Consider the following 12,816-nt stretch of genomic DNA (forward strand, 5'->3'; position numbering starts at 1 on the left):
GGGAGCGGACGCAGGAGCAACAGGAAACCTTTGTCAGCCTCACGGGCCTGCTGCTCTCCTTATCCCCCCACCCCGTCAATTAATTTTCCTCTAACTGCTTTTGTTAACAGTAGTTTAATAATCTCCCATTATTCAGTACATTCACAGCCTCTGAATGTCTCACAGTCCTCTATTTAATTAAGTATTAAATTTTTAAAATCTAACTCTTCCTGCCTTTGGCACAAGCTGGGTGTAACCTGCAGTGTCCTCGTGGCCCCAAGGACTGCCAGCTACCGGGTGGGACAGTGTTTGTGTGTCCAGCACCAGCGTTGTCCTCCTGCTGCTCTCCTTATCCCTGGAAGCCTTGAAGGACTAAGCCTGTCTCCTCAGCCCAGGAGTGGACACCCTGCCTGCAGTGCTGAGCGAGCCCGCTCCACACTGCACTGAATATGAAGCTGGCACAAGTGGGGTCTCCCCTCCGGCCTCTGGGTCCAGTCTCCATTTCCCCACTCTCCCTCTTTCTAGGGCGCTTGCCTGGCGTTCTCCTCCCCTCCCATGGGCCGCTCCCCTCCACCTGCGCCTTCCAGGACAACAGGTGGGGCAAGCATCTCTGAAATGGCCTTTGTGGGAAGGGGACCGGTCTGGCGTCTGGACCCTCTGCTGGGAGCATGTCGGACCCTGCAGAACACAGGTGCAGGCTGCACGGTGGTCACCAGGATTCAGGGAGGAGCAGTGGGCTCCAGGCCTCGCCTCCCTGCTTCCCCACCACCCTCAGGCTTCACCATGGAACTTCTCCTGAACTTGGACCTCCCAAATGCTCAGGTGCTCAGTGACCAGGGGCCTCCCCTGCAAACCCCACCCTGCAGCAAACCCTCTTCTAGACCTCATTCCACCCAGTCCCTATCCCAACTTCACACCTGGGAGACTAACCTCACTCCAGCACAGACTACACATCTGCTCTTTCAAAATCCATTCACTCGGGCTTCCCTGGTGGCGCAGTGGTTGAGAGTCTGCCTGCCGATGCAGGGGATGAAAAAAAAAAAAAAAAAATCCATTCACTCAAAACATTCATTCATTCATTCAAAACCATGGAGAGCTCAGCACCTGTCAGGGCCTGAGCAGGGTGTGGAAGACACAGTGGTGAATGAAACAGATGAAGTCCTGGCAGTCTCGTCGGGGAGACAGCCAAAAAATAAAAACAGGGTGCTTAGATCCCAGATTCCCACTGGAGACTCAGGGGAAACCCCTCTGAGGAAGTGTCATCAACAGGAGTTAAGCAGATACAAAGTTTAGGAAAAGCATTTCCAGAGAGAAGGCAGGTGCAAAGGCCCTGGGGTGTACAGAACCAGAAAAGACCAAGTGCCTGAGCAGAGCTGCTGGGAGTTAAGGAGAAGACAGGGCCAAAGGCTGAGTGTCAGGCCAGGTGAGAACTTTGGGTTCTGTGGAGCCAGCCCCCAAAGGCTGGTAAGGAGAGGGTGGGATGTTCCTACGTGTGTTTTCCCAGGCTCTGGGCTGGGAGCTGGGAAGGCCCAGAGACAAACCCACTGCATTTGCCCTCAAGGAGCAAGTGATCAATGAAGAAATGTCTAAGGCGACTGCTTCGGGACCTGGGGGGTTCCAAGCTGGATGGGAGGGCCCAGGGAGGCTTCCTGGAGGAGGCGTCCTGGAGCCTGCAGGCCTGGCAGGATAGTCTGGCAAGAAAGGGGGAAGGGCTTCCCTGGTGGCGCAGTGGTTGAGAGTCTGCCTGCCAATGAAGGGGACACGGGTTCGTGCCCCAGTCCGGGAAGATCCCACATGCCGCGGAGCGGCTGCGCCCGTGAGCCATGGCTGCTGAGCCTGCGCCTCTGGAGCTTGTGCTCCGCAACGGGAGAGACCACAACAGCGAGAGGCCGGCGTACCAAAAAAAAAAAAAAAAAAAAAAAAAAAAAAAAAAAAAGAAAGGGGGAAGAAGGCAGCGGGTGCCCTGGCAGCACCACACTCAGCCAGCTCCTTACAAGCACCTCAGTCCTTCTCTCACCCTCACAATGCCCCTCTGAGGTAGATATCAGACTTATCCCAATTTTACAGCTGGGGAAACTAAGGTACAGGGTGGCTAAGTAACGTGGCCAGGGTCATACAGCGAGGTGGTCAGGGCTGTGCGGCGACAAGACCAAACCCAGCAGCCTGGTTGCCCCATTGCTGGTCCACACTCAGCATAAAGATGAGGGTTGGGGGCCCAAGACCCTCTCCCTTCACCCCTTCCGCTGCCCACTCAGCTCGGAAAGCCCCGAAAGGGGCTGGAGAGGGTCAGAAGATCCCTGGGTCCCTGCACAGGGAGGTGCCAGTTGTTTCTCGAATCCTTTTCCGTTACAGAAACATGCTGAACACTATGGGTGAAATGGTGGCCGGCCTGGGATCTGCTGCGAGATATATGGGCGGGGGTGGGAGATGGGGAGGGTTACAGATGAAAACTAAATTGCCTGGGAGCTGGAAACTGTTGTGTCGAAGCTGGGGGCTCCTTCTATTATTTTTTCTACATTTGGGGATGTTTGAAATTTTCCATAATGACGAGGTAAACGGGGGGATAAAATGCCCAAGACCTCCACAGACCTGGGCAATACAGGGGCCCAAGAGTAGAGGCAAAGCAGGGGGTGTCCTGGCTTCCCTGGCCCGGAAAGTGGTCCCGAGGGAAGGTGACAATAGACAAGGGCTGGCTGCTTCGATTCCAGACCAGTCCTGGCTGGCGGCGCTGCCTGCCACCATCCAACCCAGGCTACGCCCAGCCAGGAAGGAGACTGAGGCCAGGCGCAGGGCTGACGGAGCCCCAGGTCTGCACAGCTCCACAGCGGTGCCCTTAGCAGGGGTCTCCGGGGGCCCAGCCTCCGGGACTCAATGGAAAGCAGGCTGGCTCTCAGGAAGTGGGCAGCAGGCCTGCTACTGCAGGGGTGGAAGAAAGAGCAGGTTGTAATTGTGGAGCACGCAAGGAATTTCAGACTTCCACTGCTTTTTTTTTTTTTTTTTGCGGTACGCGGGCCTCTCACAGAAGCCCTTCCACTGCTTTTGATCCTCCCGATTTATAGCACACTTTGAGGATATAAACAGGGGAGCGTGAGGTTCCTTGAAAGGAGCTGCGTGATTCCACGGAAACATACCCAGGTGGTTTTCTGCCTGAGTTCCACAAACTCCTATTCATCCTTCAAGACCCATCCAACCTCCCTGTTCTGTCCCCTGTGCTCCCACCCCTCGAATGGGGCTGTAGTGGCTTGTTTGGGTCTGTTTGCTCATCACCCCATCCTCAGTGCTGGGCACTGACTGGGAGAGGCTAGGTAAAGCTGGTGGATGAGTGAGGGTGTCCCTCATGAGTCCATGGGACCTCTGAAGGTGGGCTCTCTCTCCTCCTGTGGCCTGGCACAAGCCTATGGAATGAAGCGGAATGTTCCTCCTGCTTTAGAAACTCCACGGACACACTGTGCGGACACATCCCCCCGAAAACATCTGACACTGGTGGCTCACCAGTGCCGCACACCCAGTGTCAGTAAACACGGAAGCTGCCCTGCATCTGGCGGCACCATGCATACAGCAAACGCTCGGTAAATATTAGCTTGTGCATTATTATTATGATCACAGTTTAGCTGCGGGATCTGAGCTTTCCCGACACAAACACCCCAGGGCTGTCTGGCTCGCAGACTCTTGTCTCTGCGGGGCCCAGTGTCATCCTCATCACCCGAGCTCAACCAGCCCCTCGGCTAGGCTGGGACAGCAGCGCCCGCCCCTGGAAACACTCAACCCTGAAGGCCTGGGACACAGCAGGCGCCCAAACAACACGTACACACAGCTCAGCGAACCGCAGAGCGGGCTCAGCCGCCTGCCCACACAGGCCGCCGCGCTGGAAACTGCAGACCCTACAGACGGAGGCGTTCTCAGCACCAGCCTCGCGGAGGGATTCGGGCCAGGACTGCCTACAGTCGGGGCCTTTTGCAGAGAAGGAGCCTCTCTGTTGGCTCAGATTTGTGTCTGGGTGTTAAGTGGGGTCATGTGTGTGCCTGGAGGTGGGAGACCGTCAGGCCAGGGGCTTAGCTCCCTCTGCCAAAGGGGTCACCCAGCCCCTCCTGTCTGACCCTGGGGCTGGAGATCCGTGGGCTCCTCACAGCACAAGGGGCGGCCGTGGTGCTACTACCTCACTGGGACGGCCCATGCCTCCACACCCACACTGGAGGCCCCACCAGAACCCCTGCCTGGCTCCCGGCCCCCCGTCCCCTCGGTTCTGTGCTCTGACATCACCTGCTCAGGGCGGCACCTCCACCTTGGCCTTGTCGCCCCGTGTCATCCCCTGCCCCGACGTCCCGCCTCATCCCCGCCACGTGGAACTCCACTGGATCCCATGAGGGCAGGGGTCTGTCCGTCTGCCCAGAACGGGCCGTCCCCCAGCAAGGGCTCTCGACGGTGCTGGATGGGGTGAGGCCACATGCCCGGGGCCAGCACCAAGCCCACCCCTGCAGACCCCCGAGCCCTCCCCAGCACAGGCAGATGAGTCCCCACGTGCATCCCTGCATCCAGAAGACCGGCGGGGGCTGAGTTAGGAAACGTGCCGTTCGTGCCGCCCCTCAAGCATTGCCCTGTCACCCAAAGTCTTCAGGTCACCGAGGCCCCCTCTGGCCCACAGTTCGTGGGCAGACGACCTTACCTGATCACTTCAGCCACCTGGCCACACGCCTCTCCCTGTCCAGCCCTGGGGAGGTGAGGCAGGGGCTCCACGAGCCTCCAAACCAGAGCAACAGTGCAATTCCAGATGTGAGGGTGTGCGGGTGCCTCTCCCTCCTGGCCCCACTCGGCCACGGGCACCGTTCACGTCCCACTGCCCCCGCTCCATCTGTGCCCCCCATGAGCCACGGGCCGAACCCGATCCCTCAGGACGGGCTCCAGCCCCGGCCCCCGGCCCTCGCCAGCCAGCACAGCCATTCCCTACCTCTGGCGGATAGCTTCTTGGTGTTGATGATCTTCGCTGCATACTCATGGCCGGTGCAGAGCTTGACACAGCGTCGGACCACAGAGAAAGCCCCCCTGGGGGAGAAATGGGAAACAGAGGCAGGGAGCCGATTAATCCCCCGGTGAACACCCAGCACCCGGTCATGAGGCCCAGCCTCTGTGCGAGGAAGGGGCGCCCCTCCCCCCAAACGACTCCCAGCCCACCCCGCCCAGTGCCAGCCCGGCAGGGGCCCCTTTCCCAGCAGCTGGCAGAGCCCAGCCGACTGGCACACCCAGCTCCTGCGAGACACCCCGCCTGGGCATCCTCATGGGCCAGCTGGACCGAGGGCCTCTAAGCGAGCATCCTCCCTCGCTCTATGCCCAGGCCGTGAGACCCAGTGAGTCCTCCCAGAGCAATGAACCCTGGCCCAGCTCCAGACAGCGGAATAGACTGGTGCAGCCAGCGGGGACTCTGTGAAGGTTCTGGAGGGAGGGAGAAGCATCGCATAATTAAGCTGCAAAGCTGGAGGCCAGGGCCCCCTCCCCCGGATCCTCCACCAACACTGCCCCAAGTTACAGCAGAGGCTGCAGAGTCCCATAGCAGAGGAGACATTTACACGCCCACAGCATTAGTGCTCCTGAGAGGAGAGGGGACCAGCCTGGAGAGCCAAGAGAAGGGAACCCAGGAGAGTGGGTGACCACTGCCAAGGCCATCGAGACGTCCTGCACGTGGCCCCGAAACAGTGACCCTTGAGAGGAGGAAGTTTTGCAGGAGGCGGCACGGCAAGCCAGAGGCCAGAGAACAGGCCCGTGTGGGTCCAGGGCAGGCGTGGGGCACAGGCCAGAGGGAGCCTGGGGCCCGTCAGAAGGTCCTCCGCGGTATTCAACTTGTCACCACCGTCGGTTTAATTTGATTTGAGATCATCTTCGAAGAACATTAGACCCAGCACGTATGAGACACAGCCGGAACGGGAAATGTCTTGGGAAGGGTCCAGACTGGAGTCCGCCAGGGAGAGGTGGGCACAAAGGCCACAGGTGGCTGAGCACGTGGGGCCAGGGGGGCTGGGGACACCCCTGACCGCAGGCCCCTCCCCCACCTTCCCTCCCCAGAGGCCCTTGCAGGCACGGCCTCCATCGGAACACAGCCTCCCCCCGACCCCCCTCATAACCCCACCCCGGGGCCCTGCTGCCCACGCAGCCTGAGAAGCCCACCAGCTGCCCGAACCCGGACTCTGGGCCCCAGGAAAGCAGCGTCTTAAACAGGGAACGCTTTTTTGCTCTAATCCTGTTTGAGATCAAAACGTCATTAAGACAGACTATTCACTTCCTTGGAAAATAAATAAATATTACACTAAATCTATTTGAACATCTTCTTAACGACCCAGGTCTTTATGATCACTAGCTGTGCTCAGAGCCATATCTTTGCTTTTCCAAAGTCAGCCAGGGAACTGGGCAGCGGCTGCCTCTGCGGGACGGGGAGCCGGGGGTTGGGCGGGGGGCACACAATTCACTCTACATCCTCTGTCCTGTGTGATTTTCTCACTAAGTGCATGGGTTACATTCTCAAAATATTCTTTTTTATTATTATTATTTTAAGAAAAAAAACATAAAGGATTTTTTTTTTTTGACCGGTGAGACTAGCTTGGGAGAGAGCGTGGTGAGGGGGAAAGGCCACAGGCTTTGAGCAGGTCTGGGTTCAAGGCCTGCTCTGCACCAGGTTGCACCCTCTGATCCTCAGTCTTCCCATCCATCTAAGGAGAAGGAAAGGCTCACAGAGTCACTGCGAGGGCCGCCCGAGGCTGCGTTGGCCTCACCCTCACCAACCCAGCCCATCCCTGGTCTTCAAATCCGCTTCCTGCCCAGGAGGGCGGAGGGTATCACACGTACAGGGCTGAGCCGCCACCCTTCGCGCTCTGGCCCCCAAAGCGCACGGACAACCAAGCACTGGCTCACAAGCCTCCTTGGGATAGAGCTTCCTATGCCAGAATCCGACCCCACGATGCTGGAAGTTCCCAACAGCCAGGGGGCTGCTTTCAGCATGGTGGGCGCCAGGCGAGGCACCAAGGGGCCCTAGGGTGAGCTCATCCCTGGAGGGGGAAGGGACCCACGCAGCCTGTCCACCGGCTGCTGCCCAGCCAGGGTAAGTCCAGGACTAAGTGACAGGGAGCCGGGAATCCTCCCTGGCGCACGGCAGGATGCACATAAATAAAGTGAACGAGAGCCGGCAGCCAGATGGACGATCCTGGACGGGCTGCCCCACTGCCCCACATCTTCCAGTTCAGACCCTGCTCTCTCCTCCGTAGAAGGCTCTGGGTTGGTGATGAGGGCAGTGCCAAGCGGGCAGGAGCCACACGCTGGAGGAAACCAGGAAGGCGGCAGGCACAGCTCCTGGCATCCAGCAAGCGCTCAATAATGGTGCTCACAGGCTGCACTCAGGCTGGCACAGGGCCTGCTCCTGGACACAGGCCTTCCTCTCCCGGAGTCCTGCCTGCCAGGTGTGGGGGAGGGCACCTCTGGAAGCCCCTCTGGTGTAGGGCTTCTCCTGCCCCTGCTGCCCGGTCTGAAGAGAAGTTCTAGAAAGAGCTGCCCGACCCCCGGGCCCGGCCACCCCACCCTGGTCTGTCACGGGGCACCTGCACTCCAATGCCTGTCAGCTATAAGGGGGAACCTGGGTCGGCCTGGGGTGAGGCTCTGCCGGGCCCCTGGGGAGCCCTCAGAGCTCAGTCTCCCAGCTGAAGACACGTGGAAGTCGCCAGGAAAGCTTGGCCAGGCGCCTGCGGAAGCTCACGAGTTAGAGGGCTCTCCGTGACTTAACTACCCAGAGGGAGAGTGCAGGGAAGAGGCTCTGCCCCCGATGACCACCGCCCCTCGGGCAGCCCCTCAGCTCCCCTCTTTCAACTTTGAAGCCAGCCTCCCGGTCACCACCATCCCCCAGTCTCCTCCCACCCCCACCCCAGGCATGCGCCCCCTTCCTGGTCGCTCTGCTAGTTAGTCGAGGCCCATCACAAGGAAGCCCCCCAGAAGTGCCAGCATGCCAAAAAGCATGTGCCGTGCGGGCCATGGGCTGGGGGCCCCCGACACCTTGAACATCACAGACAACAGTGAGGCCAGCAACCACCCTCCCTCAGTGCTCACAGCATCTGCCCCCCGGAAACTTACAGTCACTGAGACAACAACACAGACAAAGGGCCCGGTCCATATCCTAAGCGCGTCCCCACTGCCCCCAGGCAAACTCCTTTGCATCCTTCAAGACTCAATTCAGTACCTCCTCTCGGAAATCTTTCCCAGCTCCCACAGGAAGTCAGCCTGGTCTCCTCTGGACGCCGGACGCTGCGCATGTCTCGGCTCACTTTGCCCACTTTATGATAATTATTCATCTGTCCGTTTCTGGCCCTACGCTGTGGCTCTCCACATGCAATCGGGATGCTGGGGTCAGGCACAGTGTCCAGACTGTGATAAGAGAGTAAAAGCACCACAGGTTGACTGTGGAGAGTGGAGATGCTGGACCTCAGCAAGTGGCAGGCCAGCGGGACAAGAATGGGCAGCCTTCTAGAAGGACAGGGAGAGCCCGGGATGGGGCAGACTCTGGACCGCAGGCCAGCAGGAGAGGGTCACCTCCCGAGGCTTCCCTGGATGAGTGGGAGCGTCTGTAGGTGGGGGGATGTCTCCTATGGAGAGGAGGCCACGGAACCCCTGATCAAAGCAGGAGGCTCCCCACCGTACCCACAGATAGGCTGGGATGAAGACGCAGAAGCGCACACGGACAGGGCGCACAGTGCACTGCATCCGGGGGGGACCTGCCTGCGCTGCCCGACACTCCGACCGTCCACGAACGGCGTGGCAGGTGGTGGCCGGCTGCAGGGTCAACAAGGTCACCCAGCGCAGCTTGCGGGGGAGAAGCCAGGAAGGTGGGGGTCTGGGTGCGGGTGAAGGTGCCTGGGAAGAGGGCGCGCCTGGTGGGGGGACCCCCCGAACCTCAAGGTCGCCACACGATGCCCGGTGTGGGTTTCGAGTGATCTGAATAATGTGCTCAGAGGAGGAGGCTCCCGGGCACCAAGCATGTCGTGGGGCTTTTAAAACTCAGGTAAAGCTAATGAAAGGAAGAAAACACTCTCTCAGTCCTTGCCGGCTGGCGGATGAGAAAGCGCTCTCCTGTCTGCTGTGGGACCACAACCAGAGAGGCCGGCCAGAGAGAGGGGCAGGTTAACGCCACAGCTGCCTGGGGTCTGGTCTGCTGCAGGTGGGCGCCCAGCACTGCTGTGGCCGCGTGGACCCACGGTGGCACTCGAGGGTCAGTCTCTCGCCAGCGAAGGGGGTGACTGGCCCCTGCACACTGGGCAGACGCAGTGAGCCAGCCAGCGGCTCCCCGTCCCCTTTACTCTCTCTTTGCTCCCCGTCCAACCTGTGGCCATGCCTCTGAGCTGCCCCCGTGCCCGCCCGCCCGCTGCCACCTGGAACTTGCCCCTGACACTGATTACCTGCAGTCCCCATGGAGGCCCCCACTACGCCTGCTTTGGGGACCTGTCTACTCCCTGCTCTGTTGGCCGAGCCCAGCTGCCCAGCCTGCCCTCTGCCCGCTGCCCGCTGACCACAGCGTGTTGGTGGGAGAGGCTGCTGGGGCGGGAGGGTCCGGTCTCGCCCTGCCCCCACGGCGGGGACACAGCGCTGACCATGGATGCTGCTCTCGGGACCCTGCGTCCGGGGCCTGGGGCTGCAGGGCTTCCTCATGACGGTCACAGGCAGCACGTGCAGAGCTCCCGGCACGGAGCAGGCGTCAGAATCGTGCAACCCGGGGAGCCCCTACTTCTGCTGCTCAGCGGCCGCTCCGCGCTTCCACTGCATCCCTCCCAGTAGACATTCCAGGGACGTGGCAGCTCCTGTCTCCACCGCCCCCATCCCTGGCTCCAGCCCTGCACCCGACTCCGGCTCTCTCCACCCAGTCCCGGCCTCGCAGGCACCTGCCTGCCTGCCACCAGGGCTGCGAGCTGTTTCCACAGCCCGGCGGCAGACACACCCGGTGGCCAAACAACCCGGGAGATCCCATCCATACTCTGCTAACTCAGGTGCTCGGAAGCGGGAATTCCTGACAGCCAGCCAGAGACAAGGGCCCACGGCTCGGACCCATCCACAGCCTTAACTTCTACAGCCCAAAGCAGCCAGGAGTCCCGAGGGAAAGGAAAGGACCAAAGCCTTGTTTATCCGCTTTGTAAAGGCTCCCACACAGGGTGAGCGCAGGGATGCCCGCCCGCTCAGTGCTCAGTCCTGGCCCCCGACTCCCCAGGCAGATCCACACACGAAGATCTTTCTGGAACAGGCTGCGCAGGCAGCAGAGGCACTTGGCTGGTCCAACAGTTTTATTTACCGCGTTAATTAACACATGGATGTCCTGAACCAGCCTGAGGCCGGGTACGTCCATTCTGCCCGGCCTGGGCCGCCCCAAGTGGGCTCGGCTGAGGAGGGTCTGGGCCAGCGCTCGGGGGCGGGGAGGGCGGGTAGCGGAGAGGACAGCCCAGCAGACACGCTCACTCACCACGCCAGGCCCTTCGCTTGCTTGGATTTGTGGATTTAAACTACATCAAGCTGTTGCTTATGTGTGTGTTAGCAAAAATTTTTTTTTCTACCTTTGATTAAAATGACGGGGGAGGTCCCTTTATATTTTTAATCTGGACCTAAGCAATTTGGTAGAAAATAGGAACTTCTACATGAGGTTGTTGTGAGGGTTTTTTCCTGCTTATAATAACAATTTTAAAAACAGAATCCCTGCTCGCAGCAGAAAATGGAGTAAACAAGTGGTTTCAATAGAGCGAGTCGAAGCCGCCTCCATCTCCGTAACCCGTTGTCTGGCGTCCCACGATGTTCTGATGTGTCTCCAGTGAGGCCTACACCACAGGAAGGCTTTCCTCAACACTCAGGAGCCTCTTGCCGTTTCTGTTCTGCTTTTCCCTCTCACTACTTCCCCACCCTGTGAACGACTCTTCCATGGCACGATCCGGCAGCTACATACTGCTTCACCGGTGGACGCCGTCCAGGGACACCAAGGAGGGTATGGGACCCTCCCCAGGCTCCCCGGCCTCGGGGTCAGAGCCGGTGAGGAGAGTGTGCTGGCTCCGAGGGGATTTGGGCAAGCACGTGCCATGCTGGGCAGGAGCATGAGGTCCCAGTACAAGAGCGACGTCCAGAGCGCAGGCCCATGAGGGCTGCCCAGCGTCCACCAACAGGACGGCACACAGAGCTCAGGAGACCGTGTCCCACTCCTGCCCAGGACCCAGAACGTCCTGCGTTCCAGAACAGGGCCTGAAGTAGACACGCTAGAGACCGACACTGGACAACATTTAATCCCTGTGGCCTCTTGCAGCATCCTGGCATGCCTCTTATCAGCGCCTGAGTTCCTGCTTTTATATTTAACATCACAATTTATATATTTAACATCACGCAATTCCCACTCTCTGACCTAGATCGCATATACTTGTCATCTTCACCACAGAGAACGTTCCTTCCATGGGTAGCCGAGTGCTTCCTTGATTGGCAGGCATTTGGGGTGTTTCCAATTTCCCTGCTTGTAAATGCCTGCCGTAAACATCTCGGTTATTTCTGTAGAGTTTATTTCCAAAGGCACAGTCGCTGGGTGATTTACAGCCCACACCAGCGATGAAAACACCACCTCTTGCCACTTCCCCAAAGTCCGACCCTGGCCTTTCCAAGGTCCTTCCTTGGAATCCTGGCAGCTCCCCGGCCCCGACTTCTGAGCCTGGGCCAGAAATGCAAGTCTTAAGTCATCCATGCTGTGCTAGGGTACTGGGGCCACCAGTACATGGGCTGGGCAGCTGAAACAACAGAGATCGTCCCACAGTTCTGGAGGCCGGAAGTCCAAGACCAACATGTTGGCGGGGTCGGTTCCTTCTGAGGCTGTGAGGGAGACACTGTCCCAGGCCTCTCTCCAGCTTCTGGGGTTTTGCTGGTGATCCCTGGGGCTCCTTGGCTTGTAGAAGCATCACCCCCATCTCTGCCTTCATGTTCACATGGCATTCTCCCTGTGTGTCTCTGCCCAAGTTTCCCCTTTTCAGAAGGACACAGTCCTACTGGATGAGGGCCCACCCTCCACCTCAGCTTAACTAATTACGTCTATGACAACCTTATTTCCAGATGAGGTCGCATTCTGAGGTACGGGGGTTAGGAGTCCACATCTGAATTTGGAGGAGACACGATTCAACCCATAGCACATGCTGGCCCCCAACTCTGCCTTTTGGAATCTGCCACTGCGTGTACCAGTCAAACATTTCCCAAATGACCATCATCACATATTAGCTCCACAAGATGTTCCCAGATGTTAGGTACGAAGGGGGTTCTGTGGGCAAAAGAGTTTAGAAACCAGTAAGTTAAAATGTTTTCCTTCCTTCCTTCCTTCCCTCCTTCTTTCCTTCCTTTTTTACTGCAGGACTTCCCAGGGCCTTTAACACGGTCATCTGTACTGTGAATTTCCAACCAGCGAGTACAAGGTACAGCCTTTCCCTAACTTCTTTGACCAGAGAAATCTTTTTTGGTCTTCACTGTTTCACTTTTATTTTTTTTTGACAGCTTCATTGGAGTATAATTGCTTTACAATAGTGTGTTAGTTTCTGCTGTATAACAAAGTGAATCAGCTCTACATATATATCTATCCCCATATCTCCTCCTTCTTGCGTCTCCCTCCCACCCTCCCTGTCCCACCCCTCTAGGTGGTCACAGAGCACCGAGCTGATCTCCCTGTGCTATGCGGCTGCTTCCCACTAGCTATCTATTTTACATTTGGTAGTGTATATATGTCCATGCCACTCTCTCACTACGTCCCAGCTTACCCTTCCCCCCGCCATGTCCTCAAGTCCAGAGAAATCTTTACCCAAAGAAGTCTCAATT

General features: G+C 58.4%; 1 protein-coding gene across 1 annotated transcript in view; it reads right to left on the bottom strand.

Annotated features, from left to right (window-relative positions):
- The window catches only part of CAMK2B (calcium/calmodulin dependent protein kinase II beta), a 64,237-nt gene extending 54,586 nt beyond the window's left edge, over positions 1 to 9,651 (bottom strand). Inside the window, exons 1-4 of the mRNA XM_024747144.1 lie at positions 9,201 to 9,651; positions 8,647 to 8,876; positions 7,347 to 7,411; positions 4,925 to 5,019 (exon numbers count right to left, since the gene is read on the bottom strand). Of these exons, the coding sequence (XP_024602912.1) occupies positions 4,925 to 5,019; positions 7,347 to 7,411; positions 8,647 to 8,876; positions 9,201 to 9,651 (841 nt within the window). The remainder of the gene's footprint in view (positions 1 to 4,924; positions 5,020 to 7,346; positions 7,412 to 8,646; positions 8,877 to 9,200) is intronic.
- Positions 9,652 to 12,816: the final 3,165 nt, after the last annotated feature.

This window comes from Neophocaena asiaeorientalis, unplaced genomic scaffold (assembly GCF_003031525.2).
Source record: "Neophocaena asiaeorientalis asiaeorientalis breed wild unplaced genomic scaffold, Neophocaena_asiaeorientalis_V1.1 scaffold137, whole genome shotgun sequence".
Taxonomy (NCBI): Eukaryota; Metazoa; Chordata; class Mammalia; order Artiodactyla; family Phocoenidae; genus Neophocaena; species Neophocaena asiaeorientalis.